Raw genomic sequence first — 22,326 nt, forward strand, 5'->3', positions numbered from 1 at the left:
CTTACATTATACTGATTGTAGAACAGCTGATATTTTCTTCATTCAAATATGTTAAGAACCTCAAAATTGTGGTATTTTCTTCTCAAGGCTTCCATCCATTATTCTTTACATTCTTTTATTGCTTCAACTTTGAATTCCATATAAGTTTCTCTCAGTCTTACTCTGAGACTCTTTTCCATATAATATACATCTCTTTCTTCAAAATCACACCCAGCGGTTATTCAGTTTTTGCTGAAGTACTTCATCCACCTCCACTGAATGAAAATCTGTCCTTCTATAACCTCTGATGATTTTTTTCAGTTTTTTCTTATTCCTAGGAAAAAAGTCTAAGTTTTGACTAATACTAAATTCCAAGTGTTATTGTATTATTTAATCATCTATTTTACACATTTGGTGAATCTTAATCCAGAATGTTTTCCTGAGTTTCAAGCAGTATGTTGTCTGGATCACATTTTTGCCAACAAAGCAGAATGGTGAGTTTATTGATAAAGTCAGACCCAGGGAGTTTAGTGATAAAGTCAGACCCAGTGCATTAAGAGTAAGTTCTCTGACTTCCAGTTTCTATCTCTGACAAAAAGACTCAAAGACTTTCTGCCTGAAATCTTCCTAAATCTTAGATTTTTTTTCTCACTTGTAGGGGTGTAATTTCCTGTCTACTCAGTTAATTTTTATATCTTCAGTGGCTCCATCCAGAAACGTGGAACTCCTCAAAACCACAGACTCTTAGGTTAGAAGAGAACTAAAGGGCATATGAGATAGTCTGGTGCTAAAATATTCTGTACTGTCTCTGTTGTCTAGTGATGTGAAACTATTTCTAAAGGCACATCATTTCACTTCAATGATCTTGATCGTCAAAAAACTCATATTTTCATTCAAACTGTCTAAAAACTTCCTTCATTTTGTTTAGTCACTCCTGTTCATTCATCAGGCATATTGTGACTTGATTTTAGACATATCTACTTTATTTTCTTTCCCCTGGAAATAATATTAGTTTCTGGATATTGAAGTGGTTCCAGTATTACAGATTTTACAGTCATATTTAGAGGTTTGGTCTAGAATGGCTCTTGGGATTCTAGGATTAAAAAAAAGGTTAATTATTATTATTGCAATCCTGGGATGTTAGAACTGAAGTTACTAATCACAGTTAGAAAGTTAAGGTCTCCTAAGTGACTCTCTTGGGTGTTTATTTAAAGTAAAACTTAGAGATAAGCTTAAAGTGTTAATGAACTAAAAACTTGGAACACTTACATAAGAAATGTTTGCAATATGTTGAAAACATATTAAGATGCTTTTCAAACTGAGATTATTTATATGCTATATGTCTATATACATATTTTTAAAAAGTATTTGATTGAGATGTGATCTATACACAACAGGCATGTTTAAGGATATAAATTTGTTGATTTTTGACAAATTTATAGTCACATAGCCACCACCACCATTACAGCAGTGGCTTAAAATATCTATTTTACCTCAAATATTTCATGTGGCCTTTTGCAGGTCAATGCGGTCATGTCCCTACCTAAGCACTGGACAACCACTGATGTGTTTTCTGTACATATAATTTTGATTTTTCAGCTTTCTAAACATAAACTCAACCTGCAGAATACAGTTTTCATGTAACCTGGGCTCCGGGCTTAATCTGAGTGTTTTAGGCATCAGTAGTTTCTTCATCACAGTTTCTTTATTTGTTCACCAGAAAATGGGCACCTGAGTTATTTTCAATTTTTGTTTATAATGAATTAAGCTTCTATGAACATTTGAGTTCTTGCTTCTATATGAATATTTGTTGTTCTTTCTTTTGGACTCGTTCCTGGGAGTTCAATTACCGAGTCACATGGTAAATATGTTTAACGCTATAAGAAACTGTTAAGGTGTTTTCCAGAGTTGTTCTGTTATTTTTCTTTGTATCAGCCACTGTGAGAGTCTCATTGTTCCACACCATTGCAAATACTTGGTCTTTTCAGTTGATTCTTTTTTAAGTGCATAGATGGTGGGATCACCTAATTTATCTTCATTTTTCATCTTTGTTGAGGTATATTTCACAGTAAATTGGACATGTTTACAGGGTACAATGTGATGATTTAGCACACACATCTTCTGTGAAATGAATATCACAGTTGGGTTATTGAACAGATCCTTCCCCTCACATAGTTATGATTTTTTTGTGTGTGAGATCTTAAAGTCTACCATCTTACCATGTATCAAGCACACAGTACAGTATTATTAACTACTGTCACTATGATCTATGAATGCCCGGAGGTTATTCATCTTATAATGGAAAGTTTATGCCTTTTGACCAGCATCTCCTTATCTCTCCATTTCCCAGACACTAGTAACCACCATTCTACTCTCTTGTTTTTATGAACTTGATTTATTTTTATTCCATGTAGTAAGTGAGATCATACAGTTTTTCTCTTTCTTTTTCTGGCTAATTTCAGTTAGCATAATGTCCTCTAGTTTCATCCCTGCTATGGCAAAAGTCAGAATTTTCTTCTTTGAAATTTTGAATAACTAATAAATAATATTATCTATCTACATATCATCTATCTCATCTTCTTTATCCATTCATCCATAAGTGGACACTTACGTTGTTTACATATCTTGGCTAGTGAATATGAAATTACAGCTATCTCTTTGAAATACCGATTTTGTCCTCTGAATATATACTCAGGAATTGAATTACTGGATCTTATGATTATTCTATTAAAAAATTTGAGGAACCGCCATATTATGTTGTATAGTACCTATATCAACTTACATTTCCACCAACAATACATAAGGGTTCCCTTTTTTCCTCATGCTTGTCAGCATTTGTTATCTGTTGTCTTTCTTGATGACAGCCATCCTAAGAGGTGTTATTTCACTGTGGCTTTGACTTGCTTTCCCTGTTGGTTAGTGATGTCAAGCACCTTCTCATGTACTTGTTGGTTATTTGTATGCCTTCCTTAGCTATTTAAGTAAAGCAAGAAGTGTCACTTGTCATCCAGTTCTACAAGGATTAAGTCACTAGCCACCTTCTACTATAATATATGCTGGATTGTACATAGCCAAAATCATGTATATACTGGACTCTACCCCTAACTCTTTGGAGCAGTTTCAGTCCTTGGCCATTATCACTTTAAAGTATTGCACTTACCTTTTTTTCCCCTTCTATCATCTCTCTTTATGAATTTCTAATTACATGTCTGCCAGTTATCTATTTATACTTCTCAGCTATTTTCTTGGGCTCCAGAATCACTGCAGATGGTGACTGCAGCCATGAAATTAAAAGACACTTGCTCCTTGGAAGAAAAGCTATGACCAACCTAGACAGCATATTAAAAAGCAGAGACATTACTTTGCCAACAAAGGTCCGTCTAGTCAAGGCTATGGTTTTTCCAGTAGTCATGTATGGATGTGAGAGTTGGACTATAAAGAAAGCTGAGAGCTGAAGAATTGATGCTTTTGAACTGGTGTTAGAGAAGACTCTTGAGAGTCCCTTGGACTGCAAGGAGATCCAACCAGTCAATCCTAAAGGAAATCAATCCTGAATACTCATTGCAAGGACTGATGCTGAAGCTGAAACTCCAATACTTTGGCCACCTGATGCAAAGAACTGACTCAATGGAAAAGACCTTGATGTTGGAAAGATTGAAGGTGGGAGGAGAAGGGGATGACAGAGGATGAGATGGTTGGATGGCATCAGTGACTCAATGGACATGAGTTTGAGTAAGCTTCGGGAGTTGGTGATGGACAGGGAAGCCTGATGTGCTGCAGTCCAGGGGGTCGCAAAGAGTTGGACATGACTGAGCGGCTGAACTGAACTGGGCTCCATCTCTACCTGTTATCATCTGATCTGTGATAATGGATCAGGATCATAAAGAATTTTTCCTTTATGGCAACTTGATGTGGAGACATATGGTATATCTAGGTGAAACTGACAATCTTGAACCCCCTAGGTCACTCTCAGCCTTCCTTATAGGAGTGAATAGCTTTCACTGTGGTGTTTGAGGAAACCTCATGCACCCCGTGTTCACGGTTCAGAGTAGCATTATTTACAGTTGCCAAGATATGGAATCACCCTAAGTGCCCATCAACAGATGGAAGATGTGATATGCACACATGCACACACACACACACGCACACACACACACACACACACACACACACACACACTAGAATACTACTCAGCCTTAAAAAAGAAAGAAATTTTACCATTTGCAACACCATGGAGGAACCTGGAGGACATTATGCTAAGTGAGATAAGTCAGACAGAGACAAATATTGTATGATTTCACTTATGTGTGAAATCTAAAAAGTACAACAAAGTGAATTTAAGAAAAAAGCAATATACTCATAGAAATCAATCTAGTGGTTACCAGTGGGGAGAGGGATTGGGAGAGAAGGAATATTGGGGTAGAGAATTCAGAAGTACAAATTATTATATACAAAATGAATAATCTATGAGAATATATTGTACAACACAAGAAATATAGCCAATATTTTATAAAAAAATAAGTTAACTATAAGCTGTAAAAATTGTGAATCACTATGTTGTATATGTGGAACTCATTGTACATCAGGTGTACTTCAATGAAAAATTTAAGAAGTCAAAGAATACTTAGTTTAGTTATGAATTTGAAAATGGAACCCGAGAGAGGTGTTCAGAGAAAAACTAAATTAAGTATATTGTGTATATAATCAGAAGATTGAATGTATTAAACTCACACACACACAAAATCAAAGCCCACCAGAAAATATACACTGAGTTCCTTCCAGAGTGAAAGTGAAAGCTGCTCAGTTGTGTCTGACTCTCTGTGATCCCATGGACTGTAGCCTGTCAGGTTCCTCTGTCCGTGGGGACTCTCCAGGCAAGAATACTGAAGTGGGTAGCCGTTCCCTTCCCCAGGGTTCTTCCCAACCCAGGGATCAGACCCAGGTCTCCTGCATTGCAGGCAGATTATAGTCTTCCTTCCAGAGTACCAGGCACTTAGAGGCCATTTCTGTTCTCAACTTGGGAACTCATGTTGACCATGCACAGCTTGCAGTGGGTCTGTTCCCAGGTTTCAGCTGCTTCTACCCCCAAAGACTCACTCCAAACCACCAGGATTCATGGTGCTGGGATAAAAGGATTCAGCCATGTGACCCAAAGGGCTTCCCTGGTTGCTCAAAAGGTAAAGTGTCTACCTGCAATGCGGGAGACCTGGGTTTAATCCCTGGGTGGGGAGGATCCCCTGGGGATGGAAATGGCAACCCACTCCAGTACTCTTGCCTGGAAAATTCCATGGACAGAGGAGCCTGGTAGGCTACAGTCCATGGTGTTGCAAAGTGTCGGACACGACTGTGTGACTTCACTTCACTTTGTGCTCCAAAGGCCAAGTTTTGGGGATCTGTTCTATTTCATCAACTCAGGTCAGACCAAAGCATGGAGCAGTTAATGCCACAGCTTCAGTTAACTTTTTTTTTTTTTGCCATATTGCATGGCATGTAGGATCTTAGTTCCTAGAGCAGGGATAGAATCCATATGCCCTGCAGTAGAAGCACAGAATGTTAACCACTGGACAACCAGGGAAGTCCTCCAGGCAGTCTTGTTAAATTACTCTAATTTAGGAAGACAACATTAAATAGATATTACAGCCCTTTGCAGCAACTGGCCTTCCCCCTGCCAAAGAAAAGTTAGAAATTGCCTTCTAAGTTAACCCACCACCACCTCGGCGTCCAAGGCACAGATGAATTTGGGTCAGGTGATCATAGGTGGTGCCTGACAAGAGTGGTGACAGGGTCCACAAGGGTGTCCAGAAACGGGGTTCTGGGAAAGTAGCCCGGTAGGTCTGTTACTGAGTCCAAGCTCACTCTGTCAGCTGGTGGCACAACAGTCCAGTAAGTCAGGAGATGAGGTGTTGAGAAAAGGAATACGACTTTGTTTGGAAAGCCAGCTGACCAAGAAGATAGTTGACTAGTGTCGCAAATTAGCCACCTTACCGGGGTCTGGATGCCAGTTTCTTTTATTGAACCCAGGAGGAGGTGAGGAAGTAAAGTAAAAAGACTGTTAATCTTGCAAATATCTCCTGGAATGGCCAGCTTTGAGGCAAGGGTTGGGGGTGAGCTGTTAATTTTCTTCTCTCTTGCAGCCACCTACAGGTGGACAGGGTCCTGAGCAAAGGCACTTTGGTTTAACCTTCAGGCAGAGAGGTAGGGTTCCTCAGGCAGGCCATTACGTATGGACAGTATCCTTTTGATAAACAAAACCAGCGGGAAGCAAAGGTTAAAATAAAACCAAAAAAAACCTACCTGCAGTCAGATTATGTTCTTGGCTATAACAGGTCCGGTGAGGTCCAGTGATTCTGAGAGCCCTTTCCAGAGGTGGTGGATTAGCTCAAGTGGCTGCAGTCTGTGATGGAGTGCGGGGGACCTGAATGAGGATCCCAGTAAGGTGACTTAAATCACCTACATACGACAGTCCTTCTGGGTCTTCATTTATATTTGACCAATTATCTTGTTTCTTTCGTCACACCTGACTGGTCTGTGAACCCTCCTCAATATATATGAACAACTTTTCTCTAAGATGGATCCCACTGCAGAGGCCTGTGGGTTCCTATCCACACTTATTATGGGGTGGGGCCGCTTCCCTTTTTGACCCGCCAGAAGGCTTCCTGCGCATGTGCAGACAGGGAAGTCTTCCTTGACCTCTAGGGGCAGACATCTTATCTCTTTACGTTAACTGAGCTCAGCTTTTGCCACTAGCTTGTCCTTGGACTGTCTGGGTGAGGACAAAGTTTGAATTTTACTCCACTTGAAAAACACCAGGTGTCTGGCCCAGAGGCCCCTCTGTCTCCTACCTCATTCCCATTGTTGGAGCTGAGATTCTATCTTCTTCATGTCCTCCTTGACAACACAAAGTTTGCTTTCCAGTCAGTTTACCTTAAGGGTACAAATGAAGACCTGGGAGCCCACTGGTGGTGGGGCCTGCAGGCACCGTGGACAGGACACCTGAACCCAGAGGTGCTTCAGTTTGCAGCTCTCTGCAGAAAAGTGGCTTCCAAGCATGGATGTCTCTTGCCTGTGCCCTTGTTGTGGATGAGGTCGCCAGCCTGGTGCAGGAAGGACAGAATTGCTCTTGGAAAGGCTAAGCATTTGTAACTGAAGCTCTTCTGCCCAGTATACATGGCTCTGAAGTTCTCTATCTCTGGGAGGATGGCTGCCTTCAGCTCCAGCATCATGCGGCCCAGTGACTGCTCATCCAGGTACAGGAGCAGGTCTCTGAGGAAGAGGATGGGCGGCCGGCAGGGAGGAGCCTGGTTGCTCCAGGGGGGCAGCGGAGTAGGTGGGACCCCCTGCGCAGTGCATCTTCTGGGGCATGGCTCTGGGTGGGACTGCAGGGCAGGGAGCGGAGACCATAGAAGTGAGTCATGCGTGCCCAGAGGGCCTAGTGCTTAGCTAAACTTTGGACACACCCCAAATAAATGGCTTGATACAGTTCACTGACACCTTTGAGAATTTTTGTGATTTGATTGGGATGTATGCTCACAGTTCTTCTTACTGAAAAATCTGTTACAGCTGAGTCTGGAGGAAAGAATGCATAAGAATTAGCTGATAAATGGATAGATGAGTTCCTTACATAACACAGTGGTTCTCTGGTTAAGATGGCCTTTATTCATAGTTGCCTGTGTTTGCATACTCAGTCCTGTTGGACACTTTGAGACCCCATGGACTAGCCTTCGAGGCTCCTCTGACGTCTGGTCCATGGAATTCTCCAAGCAAGAATAATGGAGTGGGTTGTCACTTCCTTTTCCAGGGGATCTTCCTGATCCAGGGATGGAACTAGCCTCTCTTGCATCTCCTGCGTTGGCAGGTGAGTTCTTTACCACTAATGCCACCTGGGAAGCCCCTCTCCATAGTTAAACGGATATACATTTTCTAGCAGGTGGATACTGTCTAAAATGTCTACAAGTTAGTTTGGTATATTTTCTGCCTCCATTTCCCATATTGAAAAACAGTAGTTTGAAGCATTTAGCCACAGGTGAGTATAGGAAGAGGGAAGAATTTTCTAGTTGTCTTAAAATTTGGGACAAGCAGTTTCATTTTCCAAGTTAATCTAATTAGAATCACTGTAGAAATAAATATCATTACCTGGTATTATAAGTATTGATCTTAAGAATAATATCAAACAACATAAAAAAAACAGTATATTTATATGATTTCTCAGAGCTTATGAAGTCTTCGTGTGCTTTCAGTTTCAAGACTGTCCAACTGGAGACTCGCTCTATTTGGGTACCTACATCATATTTAAATGACCTCATTTGTTCAGGATTTTCTTTTTTGTTTAAATGATACCAGAATGGGTTTTTGGAATTAATGGAATTAATGAAAAGTTAAAATAGCACAAAGGGCCAACTGTAGTTATCTTTACTGGACAATAATTTAAATAAAAGCAAACAATTAAAATAGGAACTTCTCAATAATTTTGCTGCTTTCCAGTCTTTCTTCATCCTCTGGGGCTTGTAAATTCTTCTGGTTGCAAGTGATAAAAGACAGTTTAAGGTTCAGTATTTGCTTAAAAAAAAAGCATACTGTGTCCTCTTGTTTACTCTTACATTCTGCATCATTATGACTAGCAATTTAACACTAGTAAGCAGAAAAATGGCACCTAAAGGTATCTTTGTCCTGTGAATATAATATACCCATGAACTGTGAATACACTCATCCCTTTGGTATCCAAAGGGGATTAGGTCCAGGATCCCCATACTAAAATTTCTTGATGCTCTAGACCATTATATAAAATGGCATAGTAAGGGCTTCCCTGATAGCTCAGTTGGTAAAGAATCTGCCTGCAATGCAGGAGGCCCTGGTTTGATTCCTGGGTTGGGAAGATCTGCTGGAGAAGGGATAAGCTACCCACTCCAGTATTCTTGGGCTCCCTCTGTGGCTCAGCTGGTAAAGAAATCCACCTGCAAAGCAGAAGACCTGGGTTTGATACCTGGGTTGGAAAGATCCCCTAGAGAAGGGAACAGCTACCCACTCCAGTATTCTGGCCTGGAAAATTCCACAAACTGTATAGTCCATGGGGAACAAAAAGAGTCGGACACGGCTGAGCAACTTTCAGTTTTTTTTTTTAATTTGCTTCTAAACCTGTGCACCAGAGAAGGCAATGGCACCCCACTCCAGTACTCTTGCCTGGAGAATCCCAGGAACGGGGGAGCCTGGTGGGCTGCTGTCTATGGGGTTGCACAGAGTCAGACACGACTGAAGTGACTTAGCAGCAGCAGCAGCAAACCTGTGCACAATACTCTTGAAACTTTGCATCATTTCTAAATTACCTATAAAACCTAATAATGTAAATGTTATGCAAATAGTTGTCAGCTTGAGGCAAATTTAAATTTTGCTTTATGGGAATTTCTGGAATTTAATTTTTCCAGTGCTTTTGATTGACAGTTGGTTGAATCAATGGATGTGGAACTCAAGGATGTGGAGGGTCAGCTCTATACACTTTAGTTGCAAAAGGGACTTTACAGAAGTAACTCAGGATGTAGACCTTGAATTGGTGATGTTATTGTGGGTTATTTGCTTGGGCTCAGTCCAATCAAATGAGTCTTTAAAAAGGAAGAACTTTTTCCAGCTGAGTCAGAGTGGAGATGGAAGAAGAAGGAGCAGAGATCTGACACATCAGAGAGAGCCTTGCCACTCTGTTGTTGGCTTTGAAGGTGGAGGAAGTGGGGGAATGAGCCAAGGACTGCAGTGCCTTCTAGAAACTGGGACTGGTCCTTGGCTGATAGTCAGCAACATAATAGGGCCTTAGTCCTAAACTTCAAGGAAATGAATTCTGTTAACAACCCAAATGAGAAGAAAATGAATTTTCCCCTAAAGCCCCTAGAAAGGAATACACCTTGTGGATGTTAGCTGAGTGAGATCTGTATTAGACTGTTGACCTACAGAACATAAGATAATGAATCTGTATTGTTTTAAGCTACTAATTTTGTTATGGTAGCTTAGGACACTAAAATAGTATTGTTTAAAATTCCATCTTAATTACTGTTTGATTATGAGTATGGATCAGAAAATTATATGAATGCTTCATTCCTGGTGATCTTTTTTACCTTCTTTTGATCTTTACACATTTGTCCACTGCTCCACATTTTGATGGACAACATTCTTTTATAATATTCTGAATCCATTCTGAAGACAGCACTTTCTCTACCTGCTCTCCCATGACGGATTTCCTGCTAATTCTTAAGGTCTTCATCTTTATCTATGAAGCTAGATGACCCAGGACCACACTGGTAGTGGCCTGTTTTGTCTTCTGATGCCTCTTGTTTTCTCCCTGTTCCTAAGCTCTCTTTTGGATGCTTGTACCCATTGCACCTGCTCAGTGACTGTGTGGACAGAGGACAGTTTGCCCCTTGCCAACTCCTTCCTCTTACAAATAGGTGAATCAGGCGAGGACATCATGAACCTCAATTAGACCAATCTGATCCTCTTTTCAGAACTTTTGATTTAGAACTCAGATAATTTAAAGTGAATGTTGATATAAATAATGTATGGGGCTTCCCAGGTGGCTCAGTGGTAAAGAATCCGCCTGCCAATGGAGGAGATGCAGGTTTGATCCCTGGGTGGGAAAATCGCCTGGAGAAAGAAATGGCAACCCACTCCAATATTCTGGCCTGGAGAATCCCATGGACAGAGGAGCCTGTGGGTTAAAGTCTATGGGGTTGCACAGAGTCGGACACGACTTAGTGAGTAAAAAACAACAGATGCTGCTGCCGCCGCTAAGTCGCTTCAGTCGTGTCCGACTCTGTGCGACCCCATAGACGGCAGCCCACCAGGCTCCCCCGTCCCTGGGATTCTCCAGGCAAGAACACTGGAGTGGGTTGCCATTTCCTTCTCCAATGCATGAAAGTGAAAAGTGAAAGTGAAGTCGCTCAGTCATGTCTGACTCTTAGCGACCCCACGGACTGCAGCCCACCAGGCTCCTCCGTCCATGGGATTTTCCAGGCAAGGGTACTGGAGTGGGGTGCCATTACCTTATATCTCAAATGTTTGAATGTACTATATATATATATACAGTTATATATAGTTATATATTTGTTGAATATATTTATGATTAAAATATACATATATTTGTGAACAACTGAAGCAGCCATTACTTTCTATGTGCAGAGAGAAATGGAAGTAAATATTCTGTAGAGAAAGAAACATGAATCAGGAATGTACTAGTTTGCTGTGATGCCATAACAAATTACCACAGACTTGGTGGCTTAAAACAGCACTAATGTGTTCTGTTACAGTTCTGGAGGACAGAAATCCAAAGTCAGTTCCACTGGGCCTAAACCTGGTTGTCAGTTATGCCCTACCAGAGGCTTTAGGGGAGAAAGAATTCATTTCCTGGCTTTTTTTCAGCTTTTGAAGGTGCATTCCTTGACTTGTGGCTCCTTCCTCCATCTTCAACGCCATCAGCACAGCATCTTCCAATCTCTGCTTCCACGATCACATTACCTTCTTTTGTGTGGTAAAATCTCCTCTCTGCTCTCTCATATAACAATGCTTGTGATTATAGTTAGTATCCATCTGGGCAATCCAGTATCCTCTCCCTATTTCAAGTTCTTATTCACTTTTACAAAGTGCAAAGTCCCTTTTACTTATGTGCTCTGTGTGTTACATTTGCAGGTATCAGGTATTAGGGGTTCTTTGGGGTTCATCATTCATTCAGCCTACCACAAGATATTTGGGGAAAAATCCCATAATACAGAGATCAATTAAGCCCCCCCCCATCCCCGCCCCCAAGCTGGAGAGAGATTTAAAGGAAAGAGAGTATCTGCCTTGTGTTTTTTAAAGGATTTTTAGATCCTGATTCTAGCTCCTTTGTAGACCTTGCTATTTTTTACCTCCTAAGATTTTATTAGGTATTCTTATTGTAATAAATACCCATTTTACTTAAGCTCACTTGGTTACTTTTCCCCATTTGTTTTCCCCCAACCACGTGAAATCTAGGATATTAATTCCTCTATAGATATGACCATATTGGCCAGTTGCCACAGACGATCAGTCTAGACTGTCAGTTACTGCCCCTGAATAATTGGTTTTCCTTTCAGTCCGTCGCTTCTCAAAATCTGTTCTCACTCATCCTGATACTTCTTGGTCTGCAGGTTTTCTAGATAATGAGGACTGGCAAGGAATGCTCTTATCTCAGAAAAAGTGGATAACTTCCATGTTAACTTGTTTCCTGTCTTAACTTTCTTCCCATTTAATATTTCATGATATAAGGAAGTGCTGAAGTAGCCTGGAGTTCACATACATCTGCACATACATAGTCAAAACCAGTGATGTAGTTTGGGGCAAGATGCTCAGTGAACTTCAGTTTTCTCATCTGTAAAATGGGGATAAAAATATCTGATTTTCAAGGTTGTTAAGAGGATTAAATGATATATATATATATAAATATATATACATTTAAGTACACTGTATAACACTGAGATATGTTATTCTTCTTCCTTGTTTTGTTGTTGTTTTTCAAAATTATTATCTGCAGTATTTGGCTGAGAGAGATGAAGCCAATAGTCTTGTGAATGATGAAATGCCCAGTTATGAGTTCACTTTTGATTACATGTGGTTTCATGTCTTAGACTATTTCAGTTAAGCTTATTTTAACAAAAAGGAAAAGCACAAGCTGTATTCTCCACTTTACAGAAGGAAATGAAGGTCAGAGAGGCTGTATCAAACACGTTAGGATCAGGCTTAAAATTCAGGTTTTCTGACCCTGGTTAGTGTTTTGATATTCTGTGTGTGAGACAGTCCAGTAATCGAGTTCAGAGCATGTTTATTTTTCTCTGTGGCTCAATTACCTCCTTTAGACCTTGACTTTGCCTCCGATGTGGCAGGAAGTTTTTCATTTCTTCTTACACATCTTTGATTTTATGGTCTTCAAGAATACTTTACTCCACATTGTGTCCAAGATTTTAAAGTGTCATTTTGCTTTTTTTTTTTTTAAATATTTATTTATTTATTAGGCGTTAGGCATGTAGGATATTTAGTTACAGCATGTGGGATCTAGTTCTCTGACCAGAGATCCAACCTGGGCCCCCTGCATTGGGAGCACAGAGTTTTAGCCACTGGACCAGGAGGCAAGTCCTGAAAGTGTCATTTTTAGGAAACAAACTTTCAAGGTTTCCTGTGCAATGAGGATATAATTTTGTTGACTGCATCTCTCAAAACATCTTTTACAGTTTTATTCCTTAGACTATAAATGAAGGGGTTCAAGAGAGGGGTCACCATTATAGTGAAGACAGCAGTCACTTTGTCAAATTGCAGGGAATGACTCTGGCTGGGTCTCACATACATGAAGATGTTGCTTCCGTAGGCAATAGAAACGACAGTGATGTGAGAAGCGCAGGTGGAAAAGGCTTTCTGACGCCCTTGGGCCGAGGGGATGCGCAGGATGGTAGAGATGATGTAGGTGTAGGACACGGTGGTGAGCACCAGCGAGGTCAGGAGGATGAGAGAAGACAAGAGGAAGCTTATCATCTCAAGGAAATGAGTGTCTATGCAGGCCACCTGCAGCAAAGGGGCGATGTCACAGAAGAAGTGATTAATCTCCTTGTGGCAGAAGGGCAGCCTGGACAGCAGAATAACCGGGCAGAGCACAGACAGGAAGGCCCCCACCCAGCAGTCCAGAACCAGCAGGAGACACGCCCTGCTGTTCATGATGATGGTGTAGCGCAGGGGCTTACAGATGGCCACATAGCGGTCAAAGGACATCACCGCCAGCAGGATGAACTCCACGGTCCCCAGGAAGAAGAAGAAGTATGTTTGGGTGATGCAGCCTGCAAGAGATATGGTCTTCCTGTCCTTGAGGAGAAAGGATAACAGTTTTGGGGTAACTGAACTAGTGTATGAAATATCCAGCAGTGACAAATTACTGAGGAAGAAGTACATTGGGGTTTGGAGGCGATTATCAGCCCATATTAGGGAAATGATGACACCATTTCCAGTTAGAGTGAGCATGTAAGTAAACAAGAGGACCACGAAGAGGAAAATCTGAAGCTTCTGGACAGTAGGGAAGGCAGTCAGGATAAATTCGGTCACTGTCGTCTGATTCTGCACATCCATTGAGTGCAGAGCAAAGTGGGCAGCATGTCTCTGAAAAAATAATAAAATATAAAGATGAAATTCAGCTTAAACTTTCAACTGTCAATATCATTGCTAAGATGCAGTACAAGAAGATCTGAATGCAGAGTCGAGGGTGATTTGTTTTCCTTCTCTCTGTAACCCCATTAAAGGGAGGACCTTGGATCAATACCTTGAGTTCCCTAAACTCAGTATTCTCATAGTAAAAATTTTGGTTTAATAGAATTATCTTTGTGATTCCATAAAAATCTAGTCTTCATGACTTTATTTTTTTATACAAATCTTCCATTTTTCATTTTCATTTTTCCTAATGCTATTTTCCCAGCTAAATTCTGTGCCTCCTTAACTGAGAATCCAACCAATCAACTTGAAAAATTGAAAAAGGAAATGTTAATAAAACTGAGTTGCTTTTATCAAAGTTATTTCAATGTTTTAGGCATTGTTTAAATCAAAGAGCAGAGACAATGAAAACCAGACAGTCAATGAAAAGGGACTTGTTTCTGTCTCTCCTTGCGTTCATTATCAATATTTTGTTGGGTATCAAGTTGTACCCAATTTACTTTGCTGTAATAGTAGTTGATGTCTCCATCAGGCTGTATAGGTTTTCTTTGTTTTTATTTTCTATAATGATATAAATTTTTATGTTTACACTGTTATGCAACAAGTAGGTCAATGGTCTGTGTTTCATAATTTGCAAGTGATTTCATATATTTTGAAAAATTGTTTTTGGGAAAATGGCCAATGTGGTTCTTTTTTGTTCCCTGCAATGTCGTATCCATGGCAGCATCCAGAAGAATAACAAAATTTCCCCTCCCATTTCCCAACCGATTCTTTTTTTTTTAATTAAAATTTATCTGTTCGTTTTTTGGCTGCATGGGGTCCTGGTTGCTGTGTGGACTTTTCTCTACTCACAGCGAGTGGGGGCTGCTCTCTAGTGTGGTGTGTGGTGACTTCTGTTGTGGAGCACAGGCTCTGGGTTGTATGGGCTTCAGCAATTGTGCTGCAGGGGCTTATTGCTCTGCAGCGAGATCTGTGATTGATCTGCAGTTCGATCCCTGTCAGGGACTGAACCCACGTCTCCTGCATTGGCAGGTGGATTCTTTACCACTGAGCCACTAGGGAAGCCCCCTTGCCTCCAATTGATTCTTATAGGTTCTCTCACTCATCTCATATTCTTTTCAGCCATTTGAATATCATGTTTGTTATTAATGGTAGTTCAAGTACGGATACAGACAGTATTTGAATCACTCACTTTTATCTCTGGAGACTGCTCAACTTTGGTGAATAACTACTGTATAGAATGCAGTTGCCTGCTGTCATTTGTTGTATTATTTTGTGACTATTCCTTAAGTATTAAGTTAACACAAGATACTCATGAACGCTGGGCTAGATTATTTCTGGGTTTGGAGCCCACCTGGTTCCTCTTTAAAGGAGGTCAGTTTCCTCAGACTCTATCTGGGGTAAGTAACTTCTAGTAACTGCCTTTTGACTTAAAGACAGGTTTTTGTGTGTGTGTGTGTGTGTGTGTGTGTGTGTGTGAACAAATTTCATTGACTTTGTCGTCCTGTAGGAACCTCTTTATTTCTATTCAACTCTCACTTATCCCACACATCTATGCATCCTTCTTATTTTAATAGCAAGTGTTTTGTCTTCACCTTCTCTGTTCTAGCCAGGAAATATTGGTTTCTTAGACTTTTTAACTTTTCTAGGTTGGTGAATAAACTCCTTTACAAATGCATACTTGTTTCTGTTCATCTCAGATTAATTTTTGAATGTAAGAGGATTTGAACAACTTGACTTGCTGTTGAACTAATAGGAGAGCTCATTTACTTTCTCTTAATCCCGGGCTCCAATTTCCACATCTATAAAAAGGAGTATTGATCATCTACATTTTCCTTCCAGTCTAAATAACATCTTTTGTTTTCCATAAAGGCAGTCACAGTCTCTATTTAAGCCCCATTCTTTGGGTACAAGCCCCATTCATTTATTTATTCAATAAATAAAACAGCATGGTGGAGCTCCCTGCTTAAGTATGAGGGTGCAGCTGTTCGAGATTAAACTCAGTGCATTTTCATGTACCAAATACAGATTTCACCATAATCTATACCTTCCTGGTGTGTGTCACCTTTTCTCTAGTTGTAAGTGTGGGATCCTTGTAGTTCTAGAAAACTGATTGCTGCCACATTAATGCTGGATGTGGGGAAGGGACCCAAAACCAATGAGTCTGATAGATCTGACCTTTCAGGGTTTAGAGGCAGGGAGCATCGCAAGAAGGTAACAGCCTAGGATAAAAGAGAGCAGTTTACAATTGCAAAATCCATTATTCCATTTCTTCGAATAACCTTCCAAATTGTCATAAGGCAGTTTGTTTCACCTTCTTTTAGGCTATCAGAAGTCTTCAAAGGGTCTCATCCATTGACGCAGGGTCTTGGTACCAGAAGGAACTCTTTCTACCACAAAATATTCTAATATTCACTCCTCCCCTACTGCTCCTGCACCCAGATGATAAACTTCCAAACTATTTACTAAAGTGAGAAATAGTTTCTGGGTGAACCAGTGTCCCATCACTTCATGGGAAATAGATGGGGAAACAGTGGAGACAGTGTCAGGCTTTATTTTTGGGGGCTCCAAAATCACTGCAGATGGTGATTGCAGCCATGAAATTAAAAGACGCTTACTCCTTGGAAGGAAAGTTATGAACAATCTAGATAGCATATTCAAAAGCAGAGACATTACTTTGCCAACCAAGGTCCATCTAGTCAAGGCTATGGTTTTTCCAGTGGTCATGTATGGATGTGAGAGTTGGACTGTGAAGAAAGCTGAGTGCCGAAGAATTAATGCTTTTGAACTGTGGTGTTGGAGAAGACTCTTGAGAGTCCCTTGGACTGCAAGGAGACCCAACCAGTCCATCCTAAAGGAGATCAGTCCTGGGTGTTCATTGGAAGGACTGATGCTGAAGCTGAAACTCCAATACTTTGGCCACCTGATGCAAAGAGTTGACTCATTGGAAAAGACCATGATGCTGGGAAGGATTGGGAGCAGGAGGAGAAGGGGACGACAGAGGATGAGATGGCTGGATGGCATCACTGACTTGATGGATGTGAGTTTGAGTGAACTCTGGGAGTTGGTGATGGACAGGGAGGCCTGGCGTGCTGCGATTCATGGGGTCGCAAAGAGTCAGACATGACTGAGCGACTGAACTGAACCGAATTGAACTGAACTGGTGTTAATGTTATTGAGGTTTAGTACAGTAGTAGAATTGAGCACACTTTGTAGAGAAGTAGACATGCTTTATAGTACCTTTAATTTCTAGGTCACCATCTTCATCACCAACAACACTGGATATTGATAAGTATCATAACAGAATACTGTGGGTTCTCATGAAGTTACCTCTCATCTATTCTACTGTTTCTTCCATTTGTCTATTTCACCACTGCCATAATGTTTTCCAGTTGCCTATATAGTCCTTGATGACCCTGATATGAGCTTGAATCCCCTTTTATTGTAAAATGTGAATAACTTGGTATCTTTAAAGCATTATGAGATGTTCAAACACAGAGTTGATATTTGCCATGATTGCCATAGGATTACTATGGAAAAACAGATCTTTATATTCTTTTGTATTTTGGTCAAATAAACTTCTATGAGAAGAACTAAAGATATAGCATTGCTCTCATTTTTGGAGTCTCTCAAGTTCACGATGGTGAAGAAAACCTGGGTTTGTGTTAGCTTTGTCTCAATGATCTCTCTGCCCTCAGGATCCCATCATATCCAGGAGGAAAGGTTCTGGACCATGACAGCCTGGGTATAACAATTTAGTTACAACCTTGCCAAATGAGGATTTTCTTTTGGGGACCATTTTTCTCATTACCATTTCCGTGGATTGTTGCAAAACTGCATAAAATTGCACATTTCAAGAATCCAATTCAGTCAGGGACTAGTAGGTATCAAAATTGGAGAACCTGTGTTATATTTTTTATTTGGCCATGGACAGCTTTGAGATCTTTCATAAGACTCTTTCATAAGCAATCTGAGTCTTATTTTCCTCCTCTCTAGAATGAGTTATAGTCCTAATGGCAGATTGATAGTCCTAACACAGGATATATCACAGCGATTTATACATACTTTGTGTTCAACAGATATTTAAGAAGACAGTGATGGGGAAGTATGTCAGAAAAGGACTAAGATGTGTGTGGGGGGATGGGGAGATCTGTGCTGGGGAAGGATGCAGAAAAGGACTAACATGTGAGGGGGGATGGGGAGATCTGTGCTGCTATCAGGAAAATATGAAAAAGTTTAATTGTAGCTGAGGGACATTAAACACATGAATTTACATAATTATGGGAAAGCTATCACCTTTGACTTCTGTCATAAGTAATTTTTTGGCAAAGCAGTAATTGGAATTTAACTCATAAAATACACATATAAACAAATTTACTAAGACCTATATGTTTAAAATACAAATATGGATAAATGCATAATAAAATATACTTACATCTTCCTGAATGTAGAACTTGTGGCATTTTCTTCATTCAATTATCAAAAATTTTGTCTTTATTCTTATGCCTTCCATCCATTATTCTTTAAATTTTTATATTGCTTTGATTTTGAATTCCATATAAATCTCTCTGTCTTACTCTGAAACTCTTCCCCATATCATACACATCCCTTTTCTCAAAAACACACCGAATGGTTATTCAGTTTTTGCTAAAGTACATCATCTGCTTCATTTGAATGAAAAAGTGTCCTTTTATAAGCTCTGATTACTTTCTTCAGTTTTTTTTAATTGTTATAGAAAAGTCTAAGTTTTGACTTGTACTAAGTCCAAGCATTATGTTATCACTTAATCTTTTTTAATACACGTATTTGGTATCACATTTTTGCCAAAATGGCAAAATGATGACTTTGATGATGACTCAGAAAGTTAGACCCAGTGAATTAAGAGCAGGTCTTCTGACTTCTGGTTTATACTTCTGACAAAAAGACTGGAAGTATTTCTTCCCAAATCTCCCAAATTTCAGATCTTGTTTTTCAATATAGAAAGGTAATAACCTGACAATTTGGTTAATTTCTGTATGTTCTGTGGATCTATTCAGAAACTTGGAACTATTCAAAACCACAGACTGTCAGGTTAGAAGAGAACTAAAGGGCATATGAGACAGTCTGGTGCTAAAACCTCCCACACTGCCTCTGTCGTCTAGTGATGTGAAACTCTCTATTTCCTCTATTTCTCATTCTGCTTTACTGGTTTTGGTTGTTAGAAGAAACTTATATTTGCATTCACTGAACTACCTTTCTAAATTTTCATCACTTTGTTTAGTCACTCCTGTTCTTCAGCTGGCATATTGCGACTTGATTTTAGACATATCCACCTTATTTGCTTTCCTTAGGAAATGATGTTGTCTTGTGACTTGTAAAGTGATTACAACTAGAAGAACTATGATATTTAAAGATTTTTTAAAATTTACCATTAGAGGTTTGGTTTAGAATGGCTCTTGGGATTCTGGCATTAAAAAAGGTTAATTATTATTATTGCAGTCTTGGGATATTAGAACTGAAGTTACTAATCACAGAAAGTTAAAGTCTCTTGAGAGACTGTCTTATTTTATTTATCTAAAGAAAAACTTAGACATCTGATTTAAATTTTCAGTGAACTAGATACTTGGAAAACTTAAAAAATATAATGTGTTTAATAAGTTTTAAGATGCTTGTCAAAATGAGATTAATTATATAGATGAAGGTGTATGTACATATTTAAAAATTTATTGAGTTAAGATTTATAGACAGTCAACATGTTTAAGTATATAATTTGTTGAACTTTGACAAATGTACACAGTTACATAGCCACCATTACCAGTACAACATTGGTTTAACATTACCTTAAACATTTTTTGTGACCTTTTGCAAGTAAATGCTTCTCCCTCCATACCTCAGCACCTGACAACCACTGATGTTTTCTGTCAGCATAATTTGAATTTTCTAGAATGTTATATAAATGCAATCTTATATTATTTATGAACCATATATCTTGATAATATGTTAATATCCAAAACATTTGAGGAACTTATGTATTGCAATAGCAAGTATATATATATATATTTGCTAAATAAATATTATTTATATATGTATTATTTGCTAAATAAGTAATATAACTATATATATGTATTTGCTATTGCAATACATAAGTTCCTCATGAGTTTTGGATGTTAACATCTTATTAAGATACATGGTTCATAAATATTTCTCCTGTTGCATAGACGGCTTTTCACTTTGTTGATTGATGGTCCTCCCATGGGCTTTTTGGGTTGTTGTCTTCAGTTCAGTTCAGTTCAGTTCAGTCGCTCAGTCGCGTCCAACTCTTTGCGACCCCATGAATCGCAGCATGCCAGGCCTCCCTGTCCATCACCAACTCCCGGAGTTCATCCAGACTCACGTCCTTCGAGTCAGTGATGCCATCCAGCCATCTCATCCTCTGTTGTCCCCAATCCCTCCCAGTTGTTGTCTTAGCAATTGTTAACTGTCATTGTGTTGGTGGGAGTGTCATTTAGCATGCTAATGAATTATAATGACCATATGATGAGGGTCAAGATCAAAACTTCCACCAGCTTGGGCCTAGTTAGTTCTAACCATTATTTTCCTCTTTGCAGCTTCCTCTTGAAATTTAGGTAAGAATAGTTGGTTTCCACTTGAGGGAGGGACCCGGTGTATAATTCTGGGATGATAGCCTTGGTAATGACTTGTGTTGGGCTTCTGACTTCAGAACTATAAGATAATAAATTTGTATTCTTTTGAACTGCTAATTTTGTTGTGGAAGTATTTGGACACTAAGTAACTTTCAAAATTCTTCTTAATGAATGTCTGATTATGAGTACAGAGCAGAAAATTATGTGGATGCTTCATTCCTGGTGATATTGTTTTACTTTCTTTTGATCTTTAAACATTTGTCCACTGGTTTATTTTTTGATGGCCTATGTTATTTTATAACATATTATAGTATTTGAATCCATTCTGAAGATAGCACTTTCTCTGCTTGCTCTCCCATGAGGGTTTCCTGCCAATTCTTAAGGTCTTCATCTTTGTCTACAAAGCTAGATGACCCATGACCAAACTGGTAATGACCTATTTTGATCTTCAAGATGCCTCTTGTTTTCTCCCTGTTCCCAAGCTCCCTTTTTAGATGCTGTCCCCATTGCACCTGCTCAGTGGCTGTGTGGACAGAGGGCAATTTACCTCTTGCCATAACCTTCCTCTTACAAAAAGAGAAGTGGGGAAGACATCATCTCACTTCAGTGAGACCAATCAGACCATTCACTTCAGTGAACCTTTCAAGGAATTTGGGTTTAAAATACAGGTAATTTAAAATACATATACTAAAATAAAATAGAGAATTCCTTGGCAGTCCAGTGGTTAAGATCCGGCACTTTCATTGTTGTGGGCCCAGGTTCAATCCCCAGTCCAGAAAGTAAGATCCTGCAAATTGTGCAGCACGGTAAAAAAAAAAAAAAAAAAAAAAAATCCATGTAAATTGTATATATGTCTCAATATATTTAAATGTTTTCAGTATACATGCATATATATTGAATATACCTACAATGGATTTTTTTTAGCCATGCCATACAGGATGTGGGAATCTTAGTTCCCTGACCAGGGATCAAACCCATGCCCACTGCAGTGGAAGTATGGAGTCCTCACCACTGGACTACCAAGGAATTCCCTGAAATATATATTTGCAAATGACTGAAGCAGCCATTATCTTCCGTATGCACAGAGAAAGGGAAATAAATAGTCTGCAGAGAAAGAAACATGAAACTGGTATGTACTAGTTTGATGTGATGCTACAGCGAATTACTACATGGTGGCTTCAACAATACTAATGCGTTCTGTTACAGCTCTGGAGACAGAAATCCAAAGTCAGTTTCACTGGGCCTAAACCTGGGCGTTGGCTGGGCCATGCCAAGGGCTCCATGGGAGAAAGAATCCTTTGCTTTGCTTTTTCAGCTTTGAGATGTACATTCCTTGGCCTTTGGCTCCTTCATCCATCTTCAAGGCTAGCAGCACAGCAACTTCAAATCTCTGCTTCTATGATCACATTACCTTCTTTTGTGTGGTAAAATCTCCCCTCTCCTCTCTCATATAATGACACTTGTGACGACAATTAGTACCTGTGTAATTCAAGATCATCACCCTATCTCAAGATCTTTAATTTGAATCCCTCCTCCAGAATCC

At 39.6% G+C, this 22,326-nt stretch overlaps 1 protein-coding gene across 1 annotated transcript; it reads right to left on the reverse strand.

Moving 5' to 3' along the window:
- Positions 1-13,134: 13,134 nt before the first annotated feature.
- Positions 13,135-14,082, reverse strand: LOC109554019 (olfactory receptor 6M1-like). The gene has a single exon (XM_019954329.2). It carries the CDS (start codon positions 14,080-14,082, stop codon positions 13,135-13,137), a length of 948 nt encoding a protein of 315 aa, XP_019809888.2.
- Positions 14,083-22,326: the final 8,244 nt, after the last annotated feature.

Source organism: Bos indicus, chromosome 29, assembly GCF_029378745.1.
Source record: "Bos indicus isolate NIAB-ARS_2022 breed Sahiwal x Tharparkar chromosome 29, NIAB-ARS_B.indTharparkar_mat_pri_1.0, whole genome shotgun sequence".
NCBI classification, from domain to species: domain Eukaryota; kingdom Metazoa; phylum Chordata; class Mammalia; order Artiodactyla; family Bovidae; genus Bos; species Bos indicus.

Excerpts from the sequence above, each read along its gene's own strand:
- LOC109554019 (XM_019954329.2), bottom strand. The coding sequence starts at position 14,082 with ATGGATGTGCAGAATCAGACGACAGTGACCGAATTTATCCTGACTGCC.